The 27,018-nt window shown below is 41.5% G+C and overlaps 5 protein-coding genes and 1 long non-coding RNA gene across 8 annotated transcripts in view; 2 read left to right on the top strand and 4 right to left on the bottom strand.

The window, feature by feature from the left end:
* usp24 (ubiquitin specific peptidase 24) overlaps positions 1-2,703 on the top strand; it is a 34,752-nt gene extending 32,049 nt beyond the window's left edge. For all 3 annotated transcript variants that reach the window (XM_044361489.1, XM_044361490.1, XM_044361491.1), the window contains one exon: positions 7-2,703. In XM_044361489.1, coding sequence (XP_044217424.1) covers positions 7-69 — 63 coding nt within the window. In that variant the 3' untranslated portion in view covers positions 70-2,703. The remainder of the gene's footprint in view (positions 1-6) is intronic.
* Positions 2,704-3,542: 839 nt separating this feature from the next.
* Positions 3,543-10,799, bottom strand: pcsk9 (proprotein convertase subtilisin/kexin type 9). The gene is made up of 12 exons (XM_044361493.1): positions 10,116-10,799; positions 9,531-9,722; positions 8,285-8,417; positions 7,993-8,126; positions 7,707-7,848; positions 6,726-6,922; positions 6,455-6,638; positions 6,178-6,351; positions 5,946-6,094; positions 5,693-5,858; positions 4,191-4,357; positions 3,543-4,101 (listed from the first exon to the last, which is right to left on the bottom strand). Exons 1-12 carry the CDS (start codon positions 10,287-10,289, stop codon positions 3,907-3,909), a joined length of 2,007 nt encoding a protein of 668 aa, XP_044217428.1. The 5' UTR covers positions 10,290-10,799; the 3' UTR covers positions 3,543-3,906.
* LOC122988859 lies at positions 4,288-8,919 on the top strand. Its single transcript, XR_006404904.1, has 4 exons — positions 4,288-4,374; positions 8,025-8,142; positions 8,314-8,462; positions 8,893-8,919. It is a non-coding gene; the product is annotated as an uncharacterized LOC122988859 (long non-coding RNA).
* Positions 10,800-11,475: 676 nt separating the features above from the next.
* bsnd (barttin CLCNK type accessory subunit beta) lies at positions 11,476-14,160 on the bottom strand. The gene is made up of 3 exons (XM_044361498.1): positions 13,634-14,160; positions 13,457-13,533; positions 11,476-12,823 (listed from the first exon to the last, which is right to left on the bottom strand). Exons 1-3 carry the CDS (start codon positions 13,808-13,810, stop codon positions 12,712-12,714), a joined length of 366 nt encoding a protein of 121 aa, XP_044217433.1. The 5' UTR covers positions 13,811-14,160; the 3' UTR covers positions 11,476-12,711.
* A 77-nt stretch (positions 14,161-14,237) lies between these two features.
* Positions 14,238-19,656, bottom strand: si:dkeyp-51f12.3 (uncharacterized protein LOC107988041 homolog). The gene is made up of 3 exons (XM_044361497.1): positions 18,839-19,656; positions 18,285-18,619; positions 14,238-15,077 (listed from the first exon to the last, which is right to left on the bottom strand). The coding sequence occupies exons 2-3, from the start codon at positions 18,548-18,550 to the stop codon at positions 14,918-14,920; spliced, it is 426 nt and encodes a 141-aa protein (XP_044217432.1). The 5' UTR covers positions 18,551-18,619; positions 18,839-19,656; the 3' UTR covers positions 14,238-14,917.
* A 1,227-nt stretch (positions 19,657-20,883) lies between these two features.
* On the bottom strand, positions 20,884-26,358 carry si:dkeyp-51f12.2 (uncharacterized protein LOC100151460 homolog). Its single transcript, XM_044361499.1, has 2 exons — positions 25,557-26,358; positions 20,884-23,633 (listed from the first exon to the last, which is right to left on the bottom strand). The coding sequence occupies exons 1-2, from the start codon at positions 25,868-25,870 to the stop codon at positions 23,396-23,398; spliced, it is 552 nt and encodes a 183-aa protein (XP_044217434.1). The 5' UTR covers positions 25,871-26,358; the 3' UTR covers positions 20,884-23,395.
* Between the last annotated feature and the right edge of the window lie 660 nt (positions 26,359-27,018).

Below are 27,018 nucleotides of genomic sequence, written 5' to 3' on the forward strand. Positions count from 1 at the left end.
TCACAGGGGTCAGAGTCTCCCATGATGCTCGGTGATTCAAAGAGCGATCTAGAAGACGTGGACCCCTAGCTCCTCCACCAGCAGGATCCCTCCATAAGGAGAGGCAGCACAGCTCCGGGCAGCCATTTGAAAGGGCTGCACTTCGCCTCTGATTGGTCAGGACATTTAGGACTCCACAACAAGCCAATCAGAACAATTATTCTCTCGGTCGCTACGGCAACTAAGGAGCTATGAATAAATCATAAATTACTTCCTTTCAGACCAGCCAAGGCGATGGTGGAGATGCATTAAGGGCAGCAGAGTTGATTACGGGGGAAGTGCAAAATCTTCCACAATCACGGATGACTTCAGTTTATCCTTTTATTCATTCATTCACTCAGAATGACAGCGAGGTGGAGGATGGGTTTGGGTTGTGTTTTAACAATTTTCTGCTCATATTTGCCAATGTATCTACATAGACATTCATATTGTAAAGATTTGTTCCATAGATGTAATTTCCGATGTAAGATAATATTTTAAAGTCTCCTGTGCTCAACTCCACAGCCATGCAATTGCAAGAGGTCACGTTAGCCGCTCTAGAGGAACTTGGCGTACAGACAGTGCGTGTGCACTTGTACAGAAACATCTCTACACACAAGCACTTGGGAGGGGTGGGGTTAAGTATGCACTTTATAGTCCAGCCCAGTCTATTGTGACGTACAGCAGCACCGGTCAGTTCCTCTAGAGCCTCCTCGTGCTCGTGTCCTCTTCTTCTTTTGCTTTTAACACTCAAGATCTATTTTCAGTGCCACTTCTGCAGACACATGGAAGCCCTGATAGCAAGCCACTCTGCCTGTGACTTGACCTTTGACCCCCTGGCGACCATTGTGTCGCTACGGGGACGCAGCGCGGGCAGGGGCCTGTCCTAGAAACAGGACAGATCCCAGCCCTCAGCAAATCTGAAACAAGCAGTGCCAGCCATGGTCAGCACTCTCCCTACTTCTCGCTGACAGGCAGCCTCATGTGCTGGATTTTACTCTTTTCATTGCCGTGTTTTATTTTCTTTGCCACTTTCTTTGACTCTGGACGGATTTGAATTTTGGAGAGGATGTTTAGGGACTCAAGCCTTATGCAAGAAAAAGCTGATCTGGAAGCCCACAGATCAGTTGTGACTGAGGGGGAGCTCAGGAGCATGTTTTATTTTTTAGGTGCCAAGGGTATACACGCACACACAAAGAATAACACACTATGGTAGAACTTGTGAAAAACATGCAAGCGTGTGTCACATCATTCACTTCACTCACAAACACACAAAGAACAGGTCCTCGCCTCACTGTTACCTCTGCTTTATCAGGTTTGATTTTTTTTTTTTTTTCGATGGAGTTTTCTTTTTGCTTTGCCTTTTGCTTTTGTCTACCTTTGGAAACACAGAGGAGCCTAACCCAAATGTAGCCCGAGTTTTCACTCAAGAACAACATCCCCGTGTAACCATCATCCCCCAATCATCGGGAGACTTGAAGTGCCTTAACCTCCCGATCTCTCCCCCTGTCCCACCTCTGACACCATATTGTCACGTCTCTGTGGAGGTGCGTTAACGTCTTCTCCACCTGTCCTGACCGTGACACCAAACCAGTGTCTCCTGTGGTCAAATAGTCTCACTGTAGTAGTGCAACAGGGCTTCTTCATCTCCCGCTAGACCCAAAACAATACAGGGAATGTCCTCTGTGTGTTGTGACAAAGGATTGTAGAAATGTTACTGTTGGTTGATAATTCTGTGTGTATGGGGGAGAGGGGGGGGTTACCCTAATAAAACAGGGTTGAGGTGACAGGACAGGGTTTTAGTGATGGTCAAATGCTGCTTCTTTTCACTCTGCACTCAAGCAGAGACACTTTGTAGATACTGATTTATGCTAGATAGTTTTAAGGAAGCCACACTTTCACTCAGATGTTCTGAAGACATGAGCTTAAACTAGCTTAGCAGACTAGCTATCAGCTTTAACAGGTCAATGTTTACAGTGTGAGGACCTACGAAGCAATCATGCAAAATGGTTTTCTGTTGGAGTCATCACGTAATCAATCCACTGAGGCTCCTCTGCGTCCTTGCTGTGGGCTCTTGGAGCCTGAGGAGAGGGAAGACATTGTTTTAGCCCTTCCACACATCCCCCCAGCCCATTTTCCTCTCTATCTCACTAGATGTGAATGTCATGTTGTGCTCTCTGGCACATTTGCATGTGTGGCAGTAAGTGGTGGTGAAGTTTGTCTTTTCTGTGTGACGGAGGAAAAAAAAAAAACAGCCCCCTGTGTTGTTTGCTGTGTAATTTGGTCATTAGCACTTACTGTCACAAACACACGCCCCTCCTCTGTGGCTGGTTACGTGCTATCTGATGGAGCTGCATGCAGTCTGTGCCAAGTGATAATTCAGCCGAGAGTCTCTCCTAGGTTTGCCCCTCTGCTACATCACAACTACTTTAAAAAAAAAAAAAAAAAGAAGGAAAAAACACTTCAGAACAATCTTTTGTTTTAATCCTGGGATGCAGGGAGGGATGGGTAAGTGCGTGGGTATGGATTGGCATCTATACGGGTTTTTACTGTCATTCAATTTTGAAAATTCACTTCTGCCATCACAGGATTCTGTAATGCATGTTAAAACTCAGTTTTAATTTGTACATCAGAGTTTGATTAAGGGGAAATTTGATATAAAATAAACTGGAATGCACAACCTTTTGTAAACATTGTTTTTCATGTACATTTACAGATTGTCACATTATTCATGACTTTATTTCAGGCCAGAGATCTACCTGACATCATGTTGGTGCATCTTCATTTTCATTTGTACATTTTAATTGTAGCCTGCTGTAGGATCTCCACTCAGTACCTCATCCCATGTTATCCTCCAGACAGAGAGCAAAGTCCGCTATTTAACTTTTGTTGTCTGCATCTTCAGACAAATGCAAAGTGAGCATGAGAAACCCAGCGTATTAATCAAGCTGCTATTACAGCTGAGTGCCTGCAGCTGTTCCTGCTGCTGACTGAGCCACCCACTGTGTGTTTAGTTGTGTGTACTCTGATAGATATTTCAGTGCATCTGGCTTTGACTGAACTGCAGTCTGTCACTGTGTCAGCTGTCTTTGCATCCTTTTATTTGCTACTTCCTTTTCATTGTCTGGGTATCCTTCTTTTAGGAACAGAGTATTGTCCTAAACCAGCTGAAAACATTGGGTCAAATACACAGTGCAGTCAAGAACCAGTGGTTCTCAAACTTTTTCACATCAAGGACCCCTAAACTGACAAAAATTAGTTCACAGACTCCCATTTGATAAGATTTTGTCCCAGGGTCTCCCATCTGATAAGATTTTTGCTTTTAGATGTCTTATTACAAAATTTAATTTAATTTAATTATAAATTAAAGTGTATGAAACCCATGACAAAATAGTCATACATAATGTCATTGTGTTACTTGTGGACAGAATTACCCCGTACCCCACTTTGAGAACCACGTTCTTAAACTATTGTAACCTGTCTTATAATGTTCACTTGAATTCAAACAACACACAGACAGTCTGTCAGATAAAACAACTAAGTCAACATTTCTTTTAATAAATGAATCATATATTCAAGAAAGCTTTTTAAATTGTTATGTAAAAAGATACAAAAATATTTGGTTACATTTTACAAACTGTGTATGTGAAATGGTTTAAATGTAGATAAGAAGACAGTACTAGATGAGGCAACATTTGTAAGTCAATGTGTGTGCTGGAGCTGATCTGGATCTAATCCTAAAACTGAACAGTTTTACAGAAGTGCTCATAATCACACCTGAGTATTCTGGGGTCTAAAGGTGATGAAAGACAAATATAACAACACTGCATTAAAGAAATATCCAAGCTGTTTCCACGGTGTTGGACATCAAAGTGAGATGATCAGTGATCAGTGAGGAGTTGTGGTGGGCTGCTCTGGTGGTCTGATGCGACAGCAGACAGCGATGCCAGCTGCCCCATCTGCTCCTGTGGCGGTGCGGACATGGCAACTGTTGCCCCTAGCAACTGGCCCCAAGATAGCAGAGCCCTGGGAGACAGCACTACAGTCGGTCAGAGTCCAGCCAGAGGGACAGGACACCTCGACCTGGAGAAGAACAGCAGCGATGTTAGAGTTCAGTCAGAGTCTGAGGGAAAGTTGAGGAGGTGATCTTAAAAGACATTTCTCTCATTCACCTGCTCTTTATCAGCTGATATGTTTTCCAACAAGTTGCACTCCAAAGACGGAGCATGGCAGCACACCGCATGTGATGTCACCTCTTCTTTCACCACGCAACGCCTCCGATCACCGTGATGTGGACGTGAGTCTGACAAGATCTCAGCAGTGGACCGAGATGTACAGCCTAACAAGAGAAGCGCTGTATGTTTACAGGAGATCACACCAGAAAAAAACTTTAAACAATTACGTTAGCTATAAGTGATTGTCAGACAAGCAGTGACCCACTCTCCAACCCAAATTCATCGTGAGGGTAATCAATAAGGAATATCATGTAAATGTGTTATAACAGCGTTTGAAAACCCCCAGTCTTTATGCCACACACAAAGCTGGTATTTATAATAGCAGGGAGTTAATTTTCCTTTCAGGGTGATTGCCATGGTAACTAGCATAATTGACCAAGATGTTCTAAATGCAGCCACATCAAAAGCTTGTACAAGATTTAAAGGACAGTTTATATATAGTACGGTATAGTAACTTTGACTTCTTCAAAATATACCCTTTTTAAAGGAATAGTTTGACATATTTGGGGAATATGCTCATTTGCTTTCTTGCTGTGAGTTAGATGAGAAGATTGATGCTACTTTTACATGTGTGTGCTAAATAAAAGGTTAGTCAGCAGCCAGATAGCTTAGCTTAGCAGAAAGATGGGAAACAGGGAAACAGTTAGCTTATCTAAAGGTAAAAGAAATCTGCCTTCCAGCACCTGTAAAGTTCACTAATTAACACGTTCTATCTTGTTCGTTTAATATGTACAAAAACCAAAGTGTAAAAACAATGAGTTGTGATTGTTACAGGGGGTTTAGTGTCAGAATATAAAACAAAATATAGCTTTGATAAATTAGCTTTAGTGGTGCTGGTAGGCTGATATTTTTTACCTTTTGGACAGTGCCAGGCTAGCTGGCTAATGAGTGGTATTGATCTGTCACCTGAAAGTGAACTATTCCTTTATAGGGGATATATAATGCTTTTTGTGATTTTCTTTATTCATTTCTATACTGTTATAATGTTAGATGTTCATGTTAAACATGGTCAAAGGTCCAAAACTTAAGGTGAACGTATGTAAAAATACTCCCTGGAAGTCAAAAGCCAGGGCTTCTGTCCATTAAGTAGCATTTGTTGCTCAGGTTATTTCATGGTTTGTTCATGTCGTCCACTCGCATATTTCAGATCAGATTTTGGCTCAAACATGTACGAATGTATTTGCTAAGAGACATCTTCCAGAAGCTAACCAATCAGAACAGAGTGGGCTCCTCAGGAGGGGGTCCTTAAAGAGACATGAGCTAAAACAGGGGCTGAACTGAGGAGCTGCATAAAGATCCAGTATAAGATAAAGGAGTTTTTTAACCGTAAAACATGCAAAGATATTCCATTAGATCCCCAGAATAAAAATAGAGACCTGGAAATGTGCATAATACATCCCCTTTAAGCTGTCCGTAGTACGATCCTATCTGTGACATACCAGACAGGTGGTGCTGCAGGCCGTCACACTCAGCATCTTGCCCAGGCTCACGACTAGCATGGACCTGGCACTGTAGACCACTCTTTACACAGCAACGGGCCACAGCATACACACCTTTACCCCCAGGACCATTATAGGCAACACACTCCATCTGCCCGCTGTTCACCTGTTAACACAGAATTGAAGCATCAGTAACTTCTGATGTTTGTGGACATTAGATGAAAGATTTTTAGAGAAGTCCATTTAAACTCACAGCAACAGTTTCTCCCACGCGTACACCGTCAGGAGCGTAGCTGCTGCAGCCCATCATCTCCTCCCCCTGACGACAGCGACTGATAGTCTTGTCCGTGTTCGTGACCCCTGACCTCTCTGACCACACTGACCGACACAGAAGCTCCCCACCTACACACCCAAGTGAGCACACAGTGTAAACTACACACAGATGCTGTTCATGTGTGTAAGATCACAAAGTGTGAGTCACTAACTTGTTGTGTTGTTGGCAGGAGGCATAGCTGCCAGCAGGTTTGGAGTAGTGAGATGATGTGTTTCAGGCAGAGGGAGAAGGTTGATTTTGTTGCTGATGGAATAGTGCAGCATCACCTGCAGGACCTGCACCGGTGACGCGTTCTGATTGGACGACAGGATCACTGCTGCTATACCTACACATGAATATAAACCATTTATTCTGCAGCCACAGGTGCATGCTTTGTTTTTGGTTACTTGTGTTGTTTTTAGATATTTTAGGTGTGTGTGTGTGTATACCAGCAGCGTGTGCAGCTGCCTGGGAGGTTCCACTTTGGGAGGTAAAACAGGTGCTGCAGTCACTACTGGCACTAACAATGTCATCACCAGGCGCAAACAGATCAACGCAGCGGCCAAAGTTGCTGCCACCTGCTCCCTGTGACATGAGCTGGTCGGCTGAGTTTACTGCCCCGACTGTGATGACCTGCACACATGAGAAGTTAGAGTAATGGTTGTGAGTAGGTGGTACAGCGTGTAAATGTCAGGCTCCTCAGATGAATTATAATGTAACCTCAGGCTCTGAAGCAGGCGAGTAGAGGCAGGCGTCATCTCTGTAGTTCCCCGCTGCTGCGATGACCACGGCTCCGTTAGCCACCATGTCCCGACAGGCTGCGTTTAATGATCGGCTGAAGCCTCCGATGAAAGGCAGCAGAATGATAACAGCATTCACCGGACGGGCCAGTAAAGTCGCTCGGATATACTCCATGCCTGAGAGGAAGAGAGAAGAATGATGTTCAAGTAAGAAAATAAAGTCAGTGTACAGAAATTACTACTGTGAACAGGTTTAAAGGAAGGGTTCACAGTTCTTCAAGTCTGTCTTAAAACAATAGTTAGGTGCTCAAATGAACATTGAAATAGATTTTTCTTTCCATAATCATTCCTCATTTACAATGTAAGTGATCAGGGGCAAAATCCACAAGCCTCTGTCTCCAAAAATGTATTTAAAAGTTTATCTGAAGCTAATATGAAGCTTCAGCCATCAAAATAAGTGAAATCAAGTAAATATCTTTCAACGTTAGTCTTTTTAGTTCCAAAGTTCCTTTTTTTGTTACTATACTTCCACCACAGCTCAACAGGGAAACACTGTCTGAGAAAAAACACAAAGAGGGAATTTGATGCTAAATGTGGCAGATATTCACTTGATATGACTAAATCAAACTGCTGAAGCCTCAGAAGAAGCTTCAGATAAACTTTTAATTACATTTTTGCACAAAATGACTGTGTGGACACACTGTGGCTTTTGGCCTCCATCACTTACACTGAAAGCACATTTGAAGGAGATCTTTTAATAGCCAGTATGAACAGGAGGAATGATTACAATGAGGAAAACCTCTGTCACTGTTCATATGGACACCTGACTGTTGTTTTAAGACGGACTTGAAAAATTGTGAAACTATCCTTTAAAGCATGATCTCACTAACTTTTTAAAACATCCAAAGACTATTTGTTGTTCATAAATATAATATTCATATAATGACAGAGGGAGTCCTACCTGCCAGAGCTCCTGACACAGTCCCCTTCCCCTGACAGTTGAGCACACGGACCAGGTTGACACCAGTGCCCCGAGCAACACCTGAGTCTGACCCACTCACAACCCCAGCCATGTGTGTGCCGTGACTGTCACACTGGCTGGCCTACAGAGGAGAGAGGGTCACACAAAACTGTGAAACTCACTGAGGAATTGAAAGCTTTGTTATTGAACTGCACTCATAAATATAAGTATTGTGCAAGTGTAAGTATTTCCTTTGTGTGTGTGTGTGTGTGTATATGTGTGTAACCTGTCTATGGACTCTGACTCCATCCTCCTCAGGGACGTTATTGAAGTCTGTGATGACCACTCGTCCTTCAACCTCTCTGTGAGAACTCTGAACACTGCCATCCATCAGATACACCTCCGCCAACCCTCCATCATCTGCAGAGGACGGAAGGTTTGAGAATGTAATTACTTTGGGTGTTTGTGTGTGTGTGTGTGTGTGTGTGTGTGTGTGTGTGTGTGTGTGTGTGTGTGTGTGTGTGTGTGTGTGTGTGTGTGTGTGTGTGTGTGTGTGTGTGAGACAGAGACTGACTCACTGGGTGGCCTGTATGTTGCGTTCTCCAAGGTGCTACCAAGAGGCTGCAGTAACCTCTGAAGGTTCCAAGGGGCGCTCTGAGCAAAGATGGATGAGTCCTCTTCTATATATTGGACATGAGGGAGCATCATCGCCTGAGAAGAACACATACATAATGTTTTTATGTGGGTGTGATCAAAGTAGGTCCCATGGTAGTGTAATGGGCATTTTGGCCGTCATAATAATTAAGTTTGATGATAGCCAACCACACACAGATGTGTAAAGCTGATGCAAACATATCTACATTTCCACCTTTGGGCATATCATCTGCAGACATAATAGCTATAGACGACCATTGTTAGGCGGATGATGCGCAATTGTATGACCTGATGAAGCCTGGCGCTAATGACATGTTTTCCATTATTTAGATGAAAACTCATTTTTATCTCATTGCAACTCCTAACTAAACAATCTAAAATCACTGTCATTTTTTTAAAGGACCAGTGTGTAAGATTTCGTTGCATCTTAGCAGAACTGACTTGGCAGAAATTGAATATAATATTCATAAGTATGTTTTAATTAGTGTATAATCACCTGAAAATAATACTTGTTGGGTTTTTGTTACCTTAGAATGAGCCCTTTATATCTACAGAGGGAGCAGGTCCTCTTCCACGGAGCCTGAGATGTTGTACCGCCATGTTTCTACAGTAGCCCAGAACGGACAAAGCAAACACTGGCTCTAGAGAGGGCCTCTTGCATTTTTCACGAGTTTCGCAGCCAATGTAGGTTCTCCTACATGCTCATAAGGGGGAGTATTTAGTTTGTTGCAATCTGAAACCTGACAGTTAGGTGCCACTAAATTCTACACATTGCTCCTTTAAGTGGCTCATTTTTACCTTTTACTATTTAGATTTTATTTAATGCTTATCATCATTTTTAATCTTCTCTGCATGTTTTATTTTTGTTTTACTGTAAAGTACTTTGTAACACTTCTTTGAAAGGTGCTATATAACTGAAGTCTTTATACCTTATTACTTCAAATCCACTGTGCTTCAAACAGTTAAAACAACAAAACATGAAAAATTCCAAGGAGCTGAAAACATTTTTGGCAAAAGAAATGCATTTTTGTTGATATTAGCCCATAAGAATACATTTTTTCTGATAGTTGGTGTCTTCACACACTAGAAGTTAATTCAGACTTTTGTTCTCCACATGTTAGGTTGATACAGGTGAGCACAGCAGCAGCGTGATAACAGCTGAGCAGTTACCAGATGAAGGACGTCGCTGCTCATCTTGACCAGGAAGCCGCGCAGAGCTCCAGAGTAGGTCTGCAGGATCTCCACCAGGTAGCCTCTCCTGGCTGCTTTGGCTCTCAGCCTCCTGATGGTCCTCTGGACATGAGACTCGTGCGTCCCCTGATGCAGCATGACCAGGTACTGACCGGGCACGCGCCACGCCGCCTGCAGCACAGCACAGAGAACATAGAGTACAGGTGCTCTGTCCGCATGCAGGAAATATGAGACGTACTTGCAAAAAAAGTAACTTAATCATTTACAGATCATGTTTTAATCATGCAAAAATAAAATTTGCAACTTTTGGGTTGTCAGTTTGCAAGAACACATTTAAGTATAGGGTGGTGTATTTTCTAGATTGTCTAATGGATTATTTGCCACCATGAGACCAAAGAAAAATCCAGATAAAAACATCTCAACATTTATGACTCCAGATTTAATGCTTATCACAGGTGACACTCCATCAGTGGAGGGTGCAGCCGCAGAAAATTGTCAGGTGCTCAAACGCAGGTAAAAACGGAGATGCTTTGATTTCTCAGACAGATAAATGATGATTATTACCTTGCTGCACCTGAGAAACTCAGCAGCGGGTTCGGCTCCGGTTTCAGGTTGAGTCCCGTCCTCACGGATCAGATCCAGGATCATCTCGTCGTCCTCGGGGTAGTCCTGCGCGCTCGCGGCCAAAGATGCGCACAAACACAGCACCAAGCCAATCCAGACTGAGGTGCGACGCATTCTTCACACTGATCCTGGATCGTTTTCAGTAAAATTAGGATAAGTGTGAAATGACACAAATCCACTGATGAGTTTTTATTTCAGTCTGAGTGATCCAGATGTTTTGGTGTCTCCGACAGACGCGCGTGCCGTGAGCCTGACTGTCAGATAACGCCTCCAACCATCTATTCTGATTGAGAAAAAAAAATCGAACAATTGATTCTTATAATATAAGGCGGGGACTTGTGACGTTCCTGGGGCTCACGCCACCGCTTTTGTATCGAATGATTCTCCTCCGTTAAAAACACCTCTTACAGTAGAGGAGTCATGTTTCATGCTTCCCCACAAAGTTCCCTGAAATTATTAAATATCAATCTGAGAAAAAAACTTCCTCTCAGTTCAAGTTAATTTGTAAAGACTGTTTTCACATGTGTGCTCACAACAATGTGAATTATACATGTCAGTGCGAGTTTGTTTATGCCTGAACTCATACTGTGTGCAGAGAGGCTCACCATGGTGAGTTCATGTGTAGTTTTTTTTTTTTTTTTTTTTTTTTTAACAGAATAAGTGATTATTAAGTCCTACAGTGCACTTAAAGGTGCACCCCACTGATTTTACACATGGAGAGAGTTTACTCATCATGAGGAGTACAACTTGGCCTGTGTAATAAGTTACATAATGTCCTCTGTGGATCTGGAGGAGCTTTGTCAAGACTGAGAAAACAACCCTGATGATGTCATCAGGGTTATCTTAGATTGAGCTTTCTCACTAAAAGTGGGCCTCATACAACAGTACACTGATTTTCTAAAGGTAAACTATTCAAATAAATTGAACTTTGATCCCACATACACTGACCTTTACAGTGCATGTCCAGTGGGATTCTGGCATTGATGATTGGCGGAAATTATGACAGCAACAATTTTACTGTAGAGACAAATAGTGAGAAAGTAAATTTTGTGTATTTCTGAATTCCCAGAGTTATGTAACTATATTTTTCAATCTTACAGCTCAAGTAAAAAATCTTAAGCATGGAAGAAATTATCAGAGAGGACAGAGATACAAGGTTGTGAGCATTTACATTCTGATGTAGTCCATAGCATCTGCTGCTTTGCAGTATTTTTTTGTATATATATTTTGGGGCATTTTGTGCCTTGGGCTGTTTTGCCGCCCAGGTCAGGCTATCTCTCTCTCCACACGTATCAAAGTATCGGACTCAGTGCGCCAGAGAGGATTATAGAGCCTAAAACCTCCCCTGTTGAACTCTCTTGAAGTTGTCTGCGTTCATAGAAGCCAACCACATCCCAACGTCAACTGAAAGTGTGTGCTAATGGTGGCAGTGATAATAAAGCGTTCCGAACTTCAATGGCAACCTCTTGTGTTTCTAACCGGACATGTTGTAGTGTGACAGCATTTTTAACCACCTTTAAGAGATAGCGGTGTTCTCATTAAGCCACTAAACACCTTTACCAGATAGTGATAGGTAAGAGAAACTAGGGTTATGTGCTGCTACAGAGTGACTTTCGCCACCTCTAATATGAGACTACAAATTCATAACAGAAAGCTTAAAACTGTTAAAAACTGGTGCCATTAAAGGTGCCTTGTGGAGTTTTTGACCACTAGTAGTGCTGCAGAGCCATGTTTTTTTACAAGTGGGTCCCTGATTTGTTCATATGGTGCACGAGTATGAGGATGCACATAAGAAACACGTTCCATATTCCTGCCACCAGTTTCACGCTATTCTGCTGATCAACAACAAATGTAGCAACGGATATTTCCAAATATTTTATGAGGAACAAAATGCATTCAGCATGTTTTGTTAGGCCTCAAGGATACACGCAATGCATTTTGATGACAAACACTGAATGTGAATGTAACTTTGGTCTGTTTACAAGAAAGCTCCTTTAAGTTTTAAAGACATGGACCTGTAAATTAAGACACTAGCATAGAATTGCATTATGGGAAGATCCACTATTTTCAGAGCTTGACTCATACGCCATACTGGAGAGAATAAAAGTCAAGAGATCGACTGCACCCATTTTTATGGTTCATTTTTAAATGTGCCTCTTGCGAGTCTCTATGGAAGTGCAACACTAAGTTGCTGAAGTACAGTGTCTTTTTTTATACAAAAAAATGGTCTTAGTGGTGTTAATGTAGGTCAGTGCAGTGTCCTCTTATTTAACAAATACATGTGTGTCTCTCACTGTCTCTCAGGTTTACATACAAATTCCCTTTCCCTTTCATATAGTAAATAGTGCCATCTTCTGGAACTACCATGCAACACACATTCGACTTTATTAACCACATCACACTGACACAAAGTGATGCAAAACTGTTAATATAGAAACAGACACTTACATTAGCTGTAAAAAACACATAAACACACTCAAACAGCATCATGAGATCTTATCACTGTCCTGAGTGTCATGATGATGGTGTCCCTGCCTCAGACCAGCTGCAGTGTGGGACAGCTGTGACACTGGCTCTTAAGGGCCTCGGGGAGAAGTCTGCTGTTACTTGACTTTTGGCCACAGAAACCTGGCAGAGCCTCAGCATGCCTAAAATGAAATAAGAAAGGGGGGAGGAGAGGGGGAGGGACAGAAATAGAAAGGCTAGTCTAGTTCCAGCGTTTTGTCCTCATTTTCTTACTTTTTTTCTCCTTAGGCAGGATTTGCTGAGTGTGCATGTCTTTATCTGGCTGCTGAACACTCATGTAATTGCAAACATTCACATGCAGGTTTTCAACCGCTTGCCACTACACTAACTGTGGCTCAATTGCTTTAATCAAGGGAACATTAATGGTCATTGTTCAGGGAGAGAGAAGCGTTCCACAGTGTCTCCACCCATGTTTCTAACTGCTCTCATCTCTCCTTTTTCTTTTATTCTGCTCTTCTCTTCCTCACCACTCTCCATTACCTCCCTGCTGCCAGTGCTACTCCATTACATCACCATTAATTTTCCTGTAAAGATAATAAAATTAGTATCTACTGTGTATTAGTGGAGACCCTCCCTCCCTTCAGACACATCACGCTGCTGCTGCTGTCGCCATGTTCGCCCACGACATGACGGTCGCTTAGCGTCCTGAGACACACAGACCGACCACAAGGAATCATTAAGACCTGAATGAACACCCGCTTGTCTGTGGGCCATTAGGACAGTGTGTGTGAGTGTGTGTGTGTGTGTGTGTGTACCTCTCATGTTTTGCTGCAGCTGCAGTAAAGTCTAGATCTTCTAGGCTTTCCTCCTGAATCCCAGGAGCCAAAATAACCTAACAAACACACAATTATCTCCATTACCATCCCTGCATGACATTATCGCATATTATTTCCTGTGTTTTTCTCTCCAACACACACACAGTCTGTATCTACCTTGGGATAGCACTGGCAGAGGCTCCACACAGTCCCGAGACACACCATGATGACGCCCAGACCGCACATTGTGCCATAGATGTGCGGTCGCTCCTGAGTCATGATGAACAGGCCGACTGCGGTCATGCACAGCCCTGCTACTATCAGCCCGTACCGATACGGTTTCCCCTCGACCATCGCTGAAACCACTGCTGGCTACTGAAGCTCTTATATGTGTAAACTGGTAACTGGAGCACCTGTTGTGCTACCAGTGAGAAGAGATTTAATGTTGTTCTGTGTCAGGGCTTGAAGGTGAGGGTGGAGAAAACACAGTTAGGGTTCCACTCTGCTGCTTATTACAGCCTGCAGACAGCCTGGCCAGGTCAGGTATAAAATTGCAGGTGTGTGTGTGTGTGTGTGTACCTGATAGGTCACCTTGCCTCAAGCTGCTGGCAAAAAGGAGCCAGCAACTCAGCTTCTGAACAGTATCCATGTTCATTTGCTTGGTTTGGACGTGGCTTTTAAATTAGCTGCCATATCTGTTCTGTGCCTTTCGGTGTTTCCCTCTTAAATAAACAATCCATTATTTCTGAGAACAGACACCACCCACAAAGAGCACCATAGCTATTCATTAACTCAGGTTTATGGTAACATCACAACATAGAACTAACAGTGGACATTCTGCAAATACTGGATACAAAGCTGAAAGATGAATAACACTGTATTGTTGACATTCAGCTGTCACTGGTTAAGGCACTTTGCATTGGAGAAATGAATGATTGTTGTGCTAAGTCATGACAATATAGAGTGCAGATACAAACAGGAACTGTGAGGAAAGTTGTTATAGTGATTGAAGAAGAGTGCTGTGCATCCACAGTAGTAGGTCACATGAAGTCAAGCAGGCTAATACAATATCCTAATTATGTGTCTACAGGAGGCTTGCAGCCAATCTGTTGACGTGAATCCCTCAACTTTGTTGTAAAAGTTGCATAATGGTCTCGAGAAAGGCCCTTAGTTTAGAGAGTGAAGCAGCTGTAGTGATCATTTCAATTCCTTTCACGATCAGTCGCAACACAGACAAAGAGGCTACACTGGGGCTCAGTCTGTATGAGTCTTTAACCAGCTGCAGTCTCTTCCTGCTACTTGGCCCATGTTGAGGATCAGGGCGGCTGCCTTAAGGCATAGAATAAGCCCGTTGCAGCGATAGCGTTCACCGATAGCACCGATTGTTCATTCAAGGTTCCCGCTGAGAACCGAAGACAAAAGGCACTGACATAAAGTAAATATGTCCACCAGAGTGAGGGGTTAAAGCTGCTGGTTGTGCTCCTGGCTCTTCATCACTGTGTCGTAGGACGGAGGAGGCTCCATAGTCCAGGGAGGTGGGGTTGACGGGAGGGAGGGTTCCGGCTCTGGTCTCGTGCTGACAGAGTCTGTTGACATCTCCCGACGAATTCGGTCCAACCTCCTGAAGAGAGAAATAAGAAATAGGAAATGAGAAGCGTTTTATACACTACAGAGCTTACGCTTCAACTCCTTTCAGTATTTTCACTTAACTGCCTTCAGTGCTTACACTTGAACTGATTCAGTTGTCAACTCCCTCACATAATTACAATTAATTTAATAATTTATCGTACACTTTAACTCCTTTTAGCACCAACTCTTCAACTGACAGTCAACACCTTTCAGTGATTATTTTAACTCCCACTTCAGCTCTTTTCCGCACTTACACATCCACTCGCTTCAGTAATCACACTTACATGAAACTCTTAACATAAATATGGTGGCAATTTAACGTCTTGGTCTCATGTCTGAATAAATGCGTCTCACTTTTATGCAAAAGTCACAACAGTCTCAACACCAGTTTTACTTGGTCGGCCCTACTAATACTTTCAGTACTTTCAAGTCTAATTTCAATGCTGTCAGATTAATATAAAGACAGCAGCAGCACAAGATAAAACATGCACAGAGTATTTGAATGCATGTCTTGTTTGCCTGATTAAGATCACTATAATAAATGTCTCACTTCAGTATCATCTCTTGTGCTCAAAGAAAATAATAACAGTTTAATAAACAATGAAAAACAGATGGGTTTAAGTTGTTAGGAAGATTGTCTGTCTCTTGTCAGTCTGTGTGTGATTCTTCCCCTCACAGTGTGACCAGGGTAAAAGAGGTATAAAAAAGCAACTCCTGTACAACCACAGTAATAATCGACCAGCTGTCTCCCTCCTGATGTTTTCAACTTTCATCCCTTTCAACTGTACAGATGAATAAATTAAAGCAAAATGCTTTATATTGAGCGTGTGAGCAAACAGGGATTAAACGAGAGTCCCAACTTAATGTCTTGACACTCTATGCTTGTACACTGTATCCAAATGAATGATGAAACTAATGAGAAAACCTATTATGTGATTTAATATGAGTAGCGGGGCTTACGCTCAAGATGTTTATTACTGTAATTAGAGCTTCAACAAAAAAATAGGTTTTAAATCCCGTCACTGAAGCAGCCTGCAGGAGGACAACACTTTTCTATCAAGCTCACCACTGTTCCCAGCAGTGAGTAACAACTCCTTTCAGCACTCAGACACTGAAAGGAGTTGACTATAACTTACACTTCAGCTCATTTCAGCACTTACTGTTAGTCAACCCCTTTCAGTGATTACTTGTGTCATAGATTTAAAGCTGCCTGAGGAGCTCAGACTAACCAACTCATTATCTTCTTTTCAATCACCTCTTAAAACTCATTTTTATCGGTTAGCTTATGAGTCATTTTTTTATGTGACAACTCATTATGTTTTATGTGCTGCATTTTTGGGATTTTTTTTAATCTCATGTTTATGTAAATTACTTTCTAACATTGGTTTTTACTGGTGTCTGCATTTAGATTTTATTCCTGTAATTCTGTTTTTATTGTTAGTTGTGTGTAAAGCACTTTGTAACATTGGTTTTGAAAGGTGCTACACAAATATACTTTATTATTATTATTATATTACACTTTAATCTACAATTCAACTCCTTTGAGCATGAACAATCCAACTGATAGTCAATTCATTTTAATTAAACTTTAACTTACACTTCAACTCCTTTCTACACTGACACTCCAACTGATAGTCGACTCTATGGCTGCAACAAATCATTTTTTGTGTTTGTTTGTTTTTTTTTATTATAAAATAGCAGAAAACTGTGAGAGATGCTGATCACAAAGTTGAAGATGCAACCTAAATTGTCTTGTTTTGTCCTGACCAACACTCCACAACTGAAAGATATTCACTTTACTATCATAGAGGACTTAAGAAACCAGAAAATATTCACATGAAAGAAGCCGAAGCCAGAGAATTTTAGCATTTTAACTCAAAAATTATTCAAAACAGATAATCAATTATCAAAATAGTTAATGATTAATTTTCTGTCAATTGATTAATCGTTGCAGCTCTAGTTGACTCTTCAATGATAACATTTCAACACACAGTTACGCTTCTTTCAGCACTTATGCTCCAACTGACAGTCGACTCCTTTCGGTGAGTACACTTCAAAATACGCTTTAATCGAATCTCATTCCTTTCATCTTGTAGTTCACAAGCCTTCAGCTGCTCCTTCACTCACAATATTTCCAGTGATGCATGTCAGCTCCCAAATATCACACCACATTTTCTTCAGGAAATGTATTATCTTGTTTGCATAATGATCTTCTGTGGTGATTTTATTATCCTTCAATCCCTCAAACAAACATTATAATTCTACATCCATTGTCTGTATCTCAAGAGACAGAAATACTGATCACTCTGAGTTTTGTCAGCTCAGTGTCTGGAGGTAGAAAAAGCCTACATGATGGAAACTCTTCCACGGCAATGGACAATGAGCAGAGCTTGTCTTGTTTAAATTTGCAGGCTATCGTACATTACCTCAGACAATGCCAGGGGAGCCTGTCAACCACATGCATGTGTGTCCGCTGTTTTCCTCATGACCTACTTCTATAATTAGTCCATAATAAGAAAATCTGCTCCTTTCCAAATCTCAGTATTAAGTCAACGTCCCTAATGCACTTTGCTGCTCTTTGTCAAACTGCACACTATAAACTAATGTGTGCTGATGCGTCCAAGAGATCTGTTCAACAACAACAACTTTTGTCAGCTCCTCTCACAGGACTGCGTGTTCTGGCATTTGTCTGTATGTGCGTTTATGTATCTAGAACAAAACAAGGGAAGCCTGCAAACTTCCTCACCTCAGATGTTAGTGATAGAAGTGTTGCTTTTCACTTTCTAAGTCTGCTGTCTTCCATGCTAGTAGTTTCCGATCTTTTTGGCATGTGAGCCATTAAAATGATGCAGTTTAAGTAGCTCATAGCTTATGCCTATGAGATGTGAGCAGTTTCACCCCTCTACAAGTCTCGGATTGTTTCATTTGAATACTTCTTTAGGGGCTTGGAGAGGTGACACTATCCAGTATTTCATAAAAAGCAAAGATTAGAGAAGTCAGTATGAATTTAAATATCTTCTCTTTGCTCCTCCATTCCCTATCCCTCTGATCTATCTCGTGATGACATGACTGCTCCATGTTATCTCACACATGCTCTATTCATGACTATTTTAGATATTTTTGTGAAAAGTTTTTAAAAATTTGCCAAAGAAGACCTGTGTCTGCAGGCTATGTGCATGTGTCCTTGGTGCATGTGTACCTCTGTATGGCCAGTGCCTGCTGCGGGCTGAAGCGTGTGCCGGTGCGGGGGTGTAGGAGGAAGTGACCGGGTACTGCCACCTGGAGATTCTTCATGGTCATGCAGAGCCCACTGACCAGCAGCCCCACGCCCCCCAGGCCCAGGAACAGCCCGACTCCGAACAGCGGTGCTGAATGGCTAGGAAGGCCCACGCACAGGGCCATGACCCCCCCTGCAGTCATCATCAGCATGCCCAGACAGAGCAGCATGCCCCGGGGGAGCGGCATCTCCGAAGCACCCCTGAGTTCCAGAAATTCACTTCTTCCAACTACAGCTGCACTTCAGCAGTAGCCAGTCTGCAGGAGAGAGGAAGAGATGGCACAGATACACAGCATCCAAGAATATAACTGTGTGTGTGTGAGGAAGGGGCTGATAGACAGTGGAACAGAGATATACTTAAAACAAGCGAGAAAATTCAAAAGAAAGCTGACTTCAGGGAGAATAACACGGATAAATGCAACTTATAAACCATCTCTGTGCGCACGCGTTGTGATCAACATCGATCCTCTTTCTACCTGATAGGAAATCGTGGTGAGGAGCAGCTCAGCAGATGCGTAGACTGAAAGCTGGACCATGTCTCTTCTCCTCTTCATCAACTTTCACTCCTCTCATGATGCCCGTGTGGCGTCCCCCCCTCACCCCCCCTAGAGCCCAGAAAACTCGGGAAAAACAGTCCCTCCGCTTCAGTGCGTAAATCCTGCGACCCCGCCGCGCCTCTCTCATTATGTGATCCGCTTCTGCAGCTTTGCGTTTTCTCCCCGCAGAAGAGCCATATCCGGTTTTGGAGTGATTACGGCACCGAAAATATGTAGGATATGAGTTGATGTCGCATGTGGGTCAGGCACTCTTTGGTTTTCATCTGGCTGCAGAAGCAGAGCCGCGCGGTGTGAGGAAGTGTTTCTTCTTTTATGAGGAAGGCTTTTCAGTGACGAGGAATGGAGGGCAGGGCGGGAGCACGGTCTGAACACTGTCACTTTGACTCTGTTTGGGCAAGCTGTTTGCACAAGGGAAGAGTTATTATTCCCACTAGCTCAGAAACCCCAAAACTCTGCAAAAAAAAGTAGATTCTTTGTTTTTGAGCTGAGCTGAGCCCTGCTGGGGGTGGAGCAGGATGATCCTGGCTGACCTACATGTAGGAGGGAACTAAGAGGAAATGACTGGGTTAATATTACTGTATTGATTATAAATCAACTGGAGAGGCGGTTCAATAACGCCTGGTCTTATTCATCACAAGTCTGTTATTATGATCCTTCATCTGGCTGCTTATGATCTCTCAAACGTCTTTATTCATCCATATTTGACAGTAGATGCTTTTAACTTGTTGCCTGAAGCCATCAGCTGATCTGTAACTTCTTAAACTCGTAATTTCCCCATTAAATGTCTCCTCAACTCTCTGTTGCATGAATTATATACAACTAATGTCCTATTTTGTGGAAGATTGTTATCTTCTGGTAATGTATCAATCAAAAAAAATGGCTCCTACCCCAAGAAAAACACCAAGATTTCCACAGAACTATTAGACTATTAACTGGAAACAAGCAACACATACATTATAAAGCTTGTATTAGAACATTTACATAATAACTCAGTATTTTTCAAATTAATTAATTAAGACTCAATCTTCATTTTCTCATAATCTTTCATTCTGTGTGGAACCACAGGAAGCAGTTGCTGTGGATCAGAGATGGGCATTTTCCACTCTGTCTTTGCATAAAAAATACAAAGCATAAGAAATACAACATACTCGTATGGCCAGGTGTCACTCTCCACTGTGATTTCCCACCTATTCCACCCCACACTTTGCAAAATGCTGTTCGTGCTGTCATGAATGGCAAACGTAAATCATTCTTGGTGAAAAAAAAGAGAGAAATGTCTAATTCAAGGACAGATAATGTGTGGTTTCTCTGTGTTGGCAGTAGAGTGGTAAAACCTGTACAGCTGCGTCCCTAACAGGATTGTGGGACCTGTTCTTCCTTTTGCCCTTTTGGGCCATAAAACATACCTGTGTTCATTATTCCCTGTGAGTTTGCAACACAGTATCAGTAGCCAGCAAAGACATTGTCTGAGGTTTTCATTTTACATTACAATACATCTCCCTCATTCTGCATGATATTGTCTAACTTGTTGGAAACAAAAAGTTGTCTTGATTTCTTGTTAAATAGTCAGATGTATCACACTCTACTGTGGCTCTGCTTGTTCCCAACCTGAATACAAGATTATAGCCACTTTAGCTCCTCACTTGAAATTACAATGTAAAAATTAAAATATTTATAAGTGTAGGGTGTGAGAGTAAAATAAAACTGTCTATTCTCTCAGAGAAATGATATGCAAAAGAGGGTCAAGATCCTTCAAATTTAAAGGGGGAATCTTCCTACTTTGGCAATATATTCTGAGGTTCAAAGTTCATTCCTGACTTTGGAAACAGCGGTTGAAAAAACAATCCCACCACAAGGTCCATTCACTCGCTGTCCTGTCTTTCAATCATTTCACACAATCTTTCAACAACAGATGGAGTTTGCATACTTGTTATGGAATTGTAAATGTTCAAATTTCCATTTTTTCCGATTACTTTATGGACTTCTCGTGGTTCAAAGTACATTCTTGACTTTGGAAACAGCAGTATAAAAAAAAAGTCATCCCTAATTTTTGTTTATGGCATAAACTCAAGCCTCAAATCACATGGTGTAGAAGTGTGACGAAGTGTGCAGATCTCCAACAATCCTGGCTGGTTAATGCGACAACCAAGAGTCTGATATTGAGTCCTTCATCGCTGTTTTATTAAATAAAGTTGAATACACGCACACACTCACAGTGATTGAAATCACGTTGCAAGGTTCTCCCTTGAGTTGCCTTTTCCCGTAAGTAAAGCATATCAATAAAGGCATGCACATTCAGACGTACAAAAGGACCAGTCCAAAACATCTCAGTGGATTGTCTGTAATCCTGTGATTCATATCAGCTCTCATATTGCAGTAGCGTGTGTGTGTGTGTGTGTGTGTGTGTGTGTGTGTGTCTGTGTGTGTGTGTGTCTGCAGACCAATCAAAGCTGCTGAAGTCAGTTGTCCTTGTGCTGTCAATGATCACAATAGTGTATTTGTGGTCATCATTTCAGTGCAGTGCAGCATCTTATTTTAGAGGTCATGAAGGCTGTGAGTCTCTTCATAGCAGGAATAATTCAATATAACAGTTCCACGAGCGTGTGAGTGGTGACAATAATACATAATAACCATCACTGTATTCATTTTGGACAAACCCTTATATGACAAGAGTGTAATTGTGACTGCAAAAATAAATGAAACACATTATAATGCATGGCAGTTGATTAAGACCAGTATGTCAAAAATTAAAGGATCATTCTTGTGTTTTTGTCATTTTTTTACATAATTTACTGTCAGTTACACTTTAGGTCATTTTACAACTGTACAGTATCTAAACACAAAATGTGATTTACTGTGGGAAATGTTAATAATGTTTGTATGATTTGTTGTTTTTACTAAAATATGCAAACACACCAGCATGATCCTTTAGAGAGATCACTAATGATACTATTGAGACACTTAAAGCCCAGGCAGTGCTGCCAGAGAGCTGCAGTGGTGTAGCGAGCAGTGGAAAAACTCATATGGTCAGATGAGTCATCGTTCCCCTGCTTTCAACAAGCAGACGAGTACATGTGTGGCACACAAACTAAGAAGTTTAAAGGCTTGAGTGCTTGATGCCCACAGTGAATTATCACACTTATCAAATATCACATTGATCCTGTAATGAAGCATGTTATTCCTGATCAGGAAGAAATCCTTCTGGGTGTTGTTGTATTGCCAGGAAAACAAAGTAAACTGTCTGCACGGTCACCAGAGATGTAAATCTCAGGCTTGTATCTGTAGCAGTGTAAAGCCTTTTCACATGAAATAGATTCAAAAAATAAATAAGTTAGTAAAGATCAAGGCTGTAGTTACATTTTGAAAGGAGCACCATTAACTATCATATTAAATTAAATTAAGGCCAAAATAAGATTAAATGATTGGAAGAGATCACTGTATTTAACAATGTCCTGAGAAACTGAGAAGTTCAAGGGGACAAATCTGAAGGACATTTAAATTGTATTTCCACCATATGGAGGTTATTGTGCCACCCACACAACAATTAGATTATGCTAAAGATTATGGTGTAATCCAACTGATTTAGTGCTTGTTAAGAAATATATTCTACTTTTGAGACAAAGCAAACTGTCTTGCTAAACCAATAACTGTTAAAAGGCTATCACTAATGTTATTTAATCTTACCCTGTAAGATGGAAAACTGTTACACACTGATAGGATTATGAGAGAAGAACTCCAACATTAGCATTGTTTGTGGTTTTTGTTCACATTCACACTGCTGATCCACAGCATACAAGCAAATATTCACTTTGGTTTTGTTTGCAGCAGTGGTTTTTGTGTTTAATATGTGTTGCTCTGTCAGTGAACATCCAGCTCTTTGTTGAGATCAGCTTCTTCTTTGATGTAAATAGATGTGATGATATGTCTGCTCTGTGTTTTGAAGTTGTGCATGTGCACTTACTTTCATCGTTTAAAGGCCTCTGGAAATGTTGGCTCTGAGTTGTGTTTGTGGAAAAATTTAAACCTGAATCAAATGTTTAGGTTAACTGAAGTTGGGCTCTTCATCATAAGTCCAGCTTTTCTTAACCTCCATGTTGGAATATCAGCTGGATCTCAACTCAGTTGAGTACTTGTGGGTGATCAAAGATTGTTATCACATCCTCTCAAGACAGTTTAAAACATTTGCACAATGTTCATCAAGACAGTGAACCAGTGTGCTCATAGCGGCTCCAGACTTTAGAAACACGTAAAGGTTTGAAGAGGCTGTCCTCCGTGTGATCTACTTTTAATTTCACCATAAATTGGATATGTATTTACACCGGCATTGTAATTACAGAAAATGTGGAAAACATGCTAGGACCTACTGATCAACATCAGAAAGAAACATGCTTCAAGTATTTGCTTAAGTCTGTAACTGTCACAGGACAGCTACTGTGAGTCTTGCTCTCTGTCTCATGTACAGAGAGGCAGGTGACATCACACCTCAAAACTGATTTCTCTTGACTGTCCAAACAGGGGCTCTGTAGCCAGGTGTGTGTCTGAGTATGCACGCCGCAGGTGTGTAGAGCTGCACGTGGTCTTGATGGCAACCTCATAGGGAGGCGGGGGTCCCAGCCAGGCAGGAGGGTGAGGCGGTGGACTAAAACCCCCGGGGTCCATTGGAGGGTAGTCAAATTCCTCACCACGAGCACCGTGCCTGTGGCGCTCCATCGTCCTACACACAAGAAAACAGTGACAGAGCACAATTGTGTGAATACATCTGAGGCCAGAACACAAATTGATAAGTGCAGTAAAGTTCGGATGTATCAGCGGTTGTAGAGATGAGATGCTGGATAGCAGGTGGAGTCATGCTCTGTCAGTAGTTGTGTTTCCTGCCAAATACAGGCATTGGGTTTCACAAAGATATAATGGACATTTTAGCTGTGCAGGATGATAAGTAAAACATTGCAGTTGTATGCCTCCACCAATCAGTCAAGTCATCAGTTTACATCCAAGTCTGTTCAGACTCATATAATATTTATAGTGAAGACTTTGAAAGAATTTAATAAAAGGCATTAAGCGTATTTTCCTTGTATGTGTTCACATACTTGGATGATAAAGCTGATTCTGATAGAACACAAAGTTGCAGTCATGACAGTAGACGATGCTTCAGATATGAATGTTGCTGCAAAGAAACTACAAATTCTAAAACATGGATGCTTCACACACATCTTCAACCCGGCAGCACAAAAGATCTACAATCACCCAAGATTAGTGTCACCAATTCAGTATCTGACCAAATGTGAAATATAGTCACAATCTCCCCTTCTGTTCCTGAGTTATGGCGTTGAATAGTGACCAGAAAAGTGTTTTTTCAGAACATTATGATGTTACAGTGAAGTTGACCTTTGACCTTTTGGATATAAAATGTCATCACTTTATCATTTTATCCTATTAGACATTTGTGTGAAACTTTGTCATAATTAGTGTATGAATTCTTGACTTATAGCCAAAAATGTGTTTTGTGAGTTCACAGTGACCTTGACCTTTGACCACCAATATTTGATCAGTTCATCCAAGAGTCCAAGTGGACGTTTGTGCCAAATTTGAAGAAATTCCCTCTAGGCGTTCCTGAGATATTGCTTTCTATGCCTCAGTCACGACTGTGCAGAGGCATAGAAAGCTGTAGAGTTAGAGAAGTGGTCTGTAACCATGAGCCATGATGAATGTATACGCAGGGGTTCTTTCCAAATATGTTATTTCACTGGACTAGTACACCTCTAACCATTTTTTAAATTCTCAATTAAACAAGTTGTTGTTTGGTCTATAAAATGGCAGAAAATTGTGAAAAATGACGATCACCGTTTCCCAAAGCCCAACCTTAAATGTCTTACTTTGTTCCAACCAAAAGTCCACAACGCAAATATATTCAGTTTACTATCATAGAAAACTAAAGAAACCAGAGAATATTCACATTTAAGAAGCTGGAACAAGAGAATTTGGGCATTTTTTCTTTAAAAAATGACTCAAAAAGATTAATCAATTATCAAAATAGTTGGCAATTAATTTTCTGTCAATTGACTAATTATTGCAGCTCTAATTAATGGGATACTATCAATCAAGTACTGTGTTATCCAGGACTTAACGCAGCCTACAGAAGGAAAAATGACACATTTTCCCTCAAGTTTAACGTATATTTTAATGAGAATTCAAATGAATGAGAAATAAAGTCACAAAAGTCTTGAAGACAATAAAGTGAAAGAGGACATTTCTCGTGGAAAGGTGCAGTTCTCAGAGTCTGTGTGCAAACCTCTGGTACAATTAGTGGGATGCATGAACAGCTCTATCACAAAACAACCCTGAAAATTAATAAATTAACCCTTGATGTGATATTAAAGAACTGGACAGTATGGCAAAGAGGACAGTAACTGTGTTTAAGGTCATTCATAAGACAAACCAAACTGCATTATGTTTTGGAATAAAAGTCTCAAATTAATTTGTTTTATATTTATTGTTAGGACATGAAATCCACATAACACACTTACATCAATAGTTGGAGTCTTATTTGGTTTCTGGCTTCAGGGTAAAACTGATCATTACAAATACAAACTGAGCGATGCAAAGCAATAATATGAAAATCTAAACTTCCTTCACCCACCTGGGCAGAAACACTGACTGGGACTCTGGGAAGCGGCCCCCCGGGGGTGTGAAGAGGGCATGGCTGCCGAAGTTGGGGTAGTCGTATGGATAATGCGGGCACTCAGGGTCAAACTCCCGGTGGTTGTAGTTCACGGCACTTTTGCTGTTCATAGCCCAGAAGAGCCCTAGGATGAACAGGACCACCCCCAGGACCACGCAGCAGAGAGAGAAAGCCTGCAGCCGGCTCTGGTACGAGGCCAGGAAGGCTGTGGAGCCCCCGGTCACAATGAGGAAGGCTCCGATGAAGATTGCTCCATGGTGGAGGGAAGGCATCCTCCTCCAGGACTGTAACTGTTTCTGAGGTTACTGTGCAGGCTGTGACTGGCTGGATAGTGTCACTCACGTACAAACAGTCCCACCGAGTGCGCTCCCCATGCGCTCTGACAGTGACCAGACATCCAAATAATTTACTTCACAGTTACAGAAATCCTGTCAAGACAAGGAAATGCTGCCTGAAGCCCATCATTGTCCACCTGTCATACTGATGAAAAAACAGCTGATTATATAGTCCATGTGTTAGTCCTTTCTCTGATCTCCTGTGGAAAAGGGTTGAAATTGGTGGTTTGTTAGGTAAATAAAGAAAAATGAAATGGTGAAGCTTTGATGCGCATCAGGCTAATGTGGAGTAGCTGTGTGTTTATCATCAAGGCAGATGGACGAGAGGACAGCAGAGCCCATTAAGAAATCTTTACTGGCGCCCCACCCTCCCTCTGTCTAATGTGTCTGAAGGGTACCACTTTAGCCCTGTGTGTGTGTGTGTGTGTGTGTATGTGTGTGTGTGTGTGTGTGTGTGTGTATGTGTATGAATGACAGAGAAAGAGAGAGAGTGCAGTTTCTCTGAACATGAACAGGATATATTGGATATTAAAGATATATTGGATATCAAATAGAGAGGAATTCAGACTTACATCGATTACAAAAAAATAAGAACATAAGGTGATTTTGTGACTTCATTATTTTAGGTTACAAATTCAAACAGTGTTGACAAGCCACAGTATGAATCTTAGATCCTTGATCTTAGATAAGTTTGACTGGTTGATTTATAAAAGAGGCCCAGCTTTCACCAGTTACTCAAAACAGCATCCTTACAATGTTATTGAATACAATTTGTTCCTGTATTGCTCACAAACAAGGCTGATAAGAATCAAGTAGAATTCATTAAAGGCTTCCTGTCTTTAAGATACTGCTGGAACCTTTGATGTGGCCCTGAAGGCTACGAATCAAACCCAGAGCTACAGCTGACGACACTGAGGTCATGTCAGACTTTTTCTGAATTTGAACATGAATGTTTTGAATATGAAAGTTTTAGCAACCCAGGGAGAGATTATATTTCACTGTTGTTCTTTTTTCTAAAATCAAAAATTGGTGGAAATTTCTAAGCAACTTCCATTTTTTATATTCAGCATAGTTCAATTTTTGTT

This window comes from Thunnus albacares, chromosome 9 (genome assembly GCF_914725855.1).
Source record: "Thunnus albacares chromosome 9, fThuAlb1.1, whole genome shotgun sequence".
In the NCBI taxonomy this organism is placed as follows: domain Eukaryota; kingdom Metazoa; phylum Chordata; class Actinopteri; order Scombriformes; family Scombridae; genus Thunnus; species Thunnus albacares.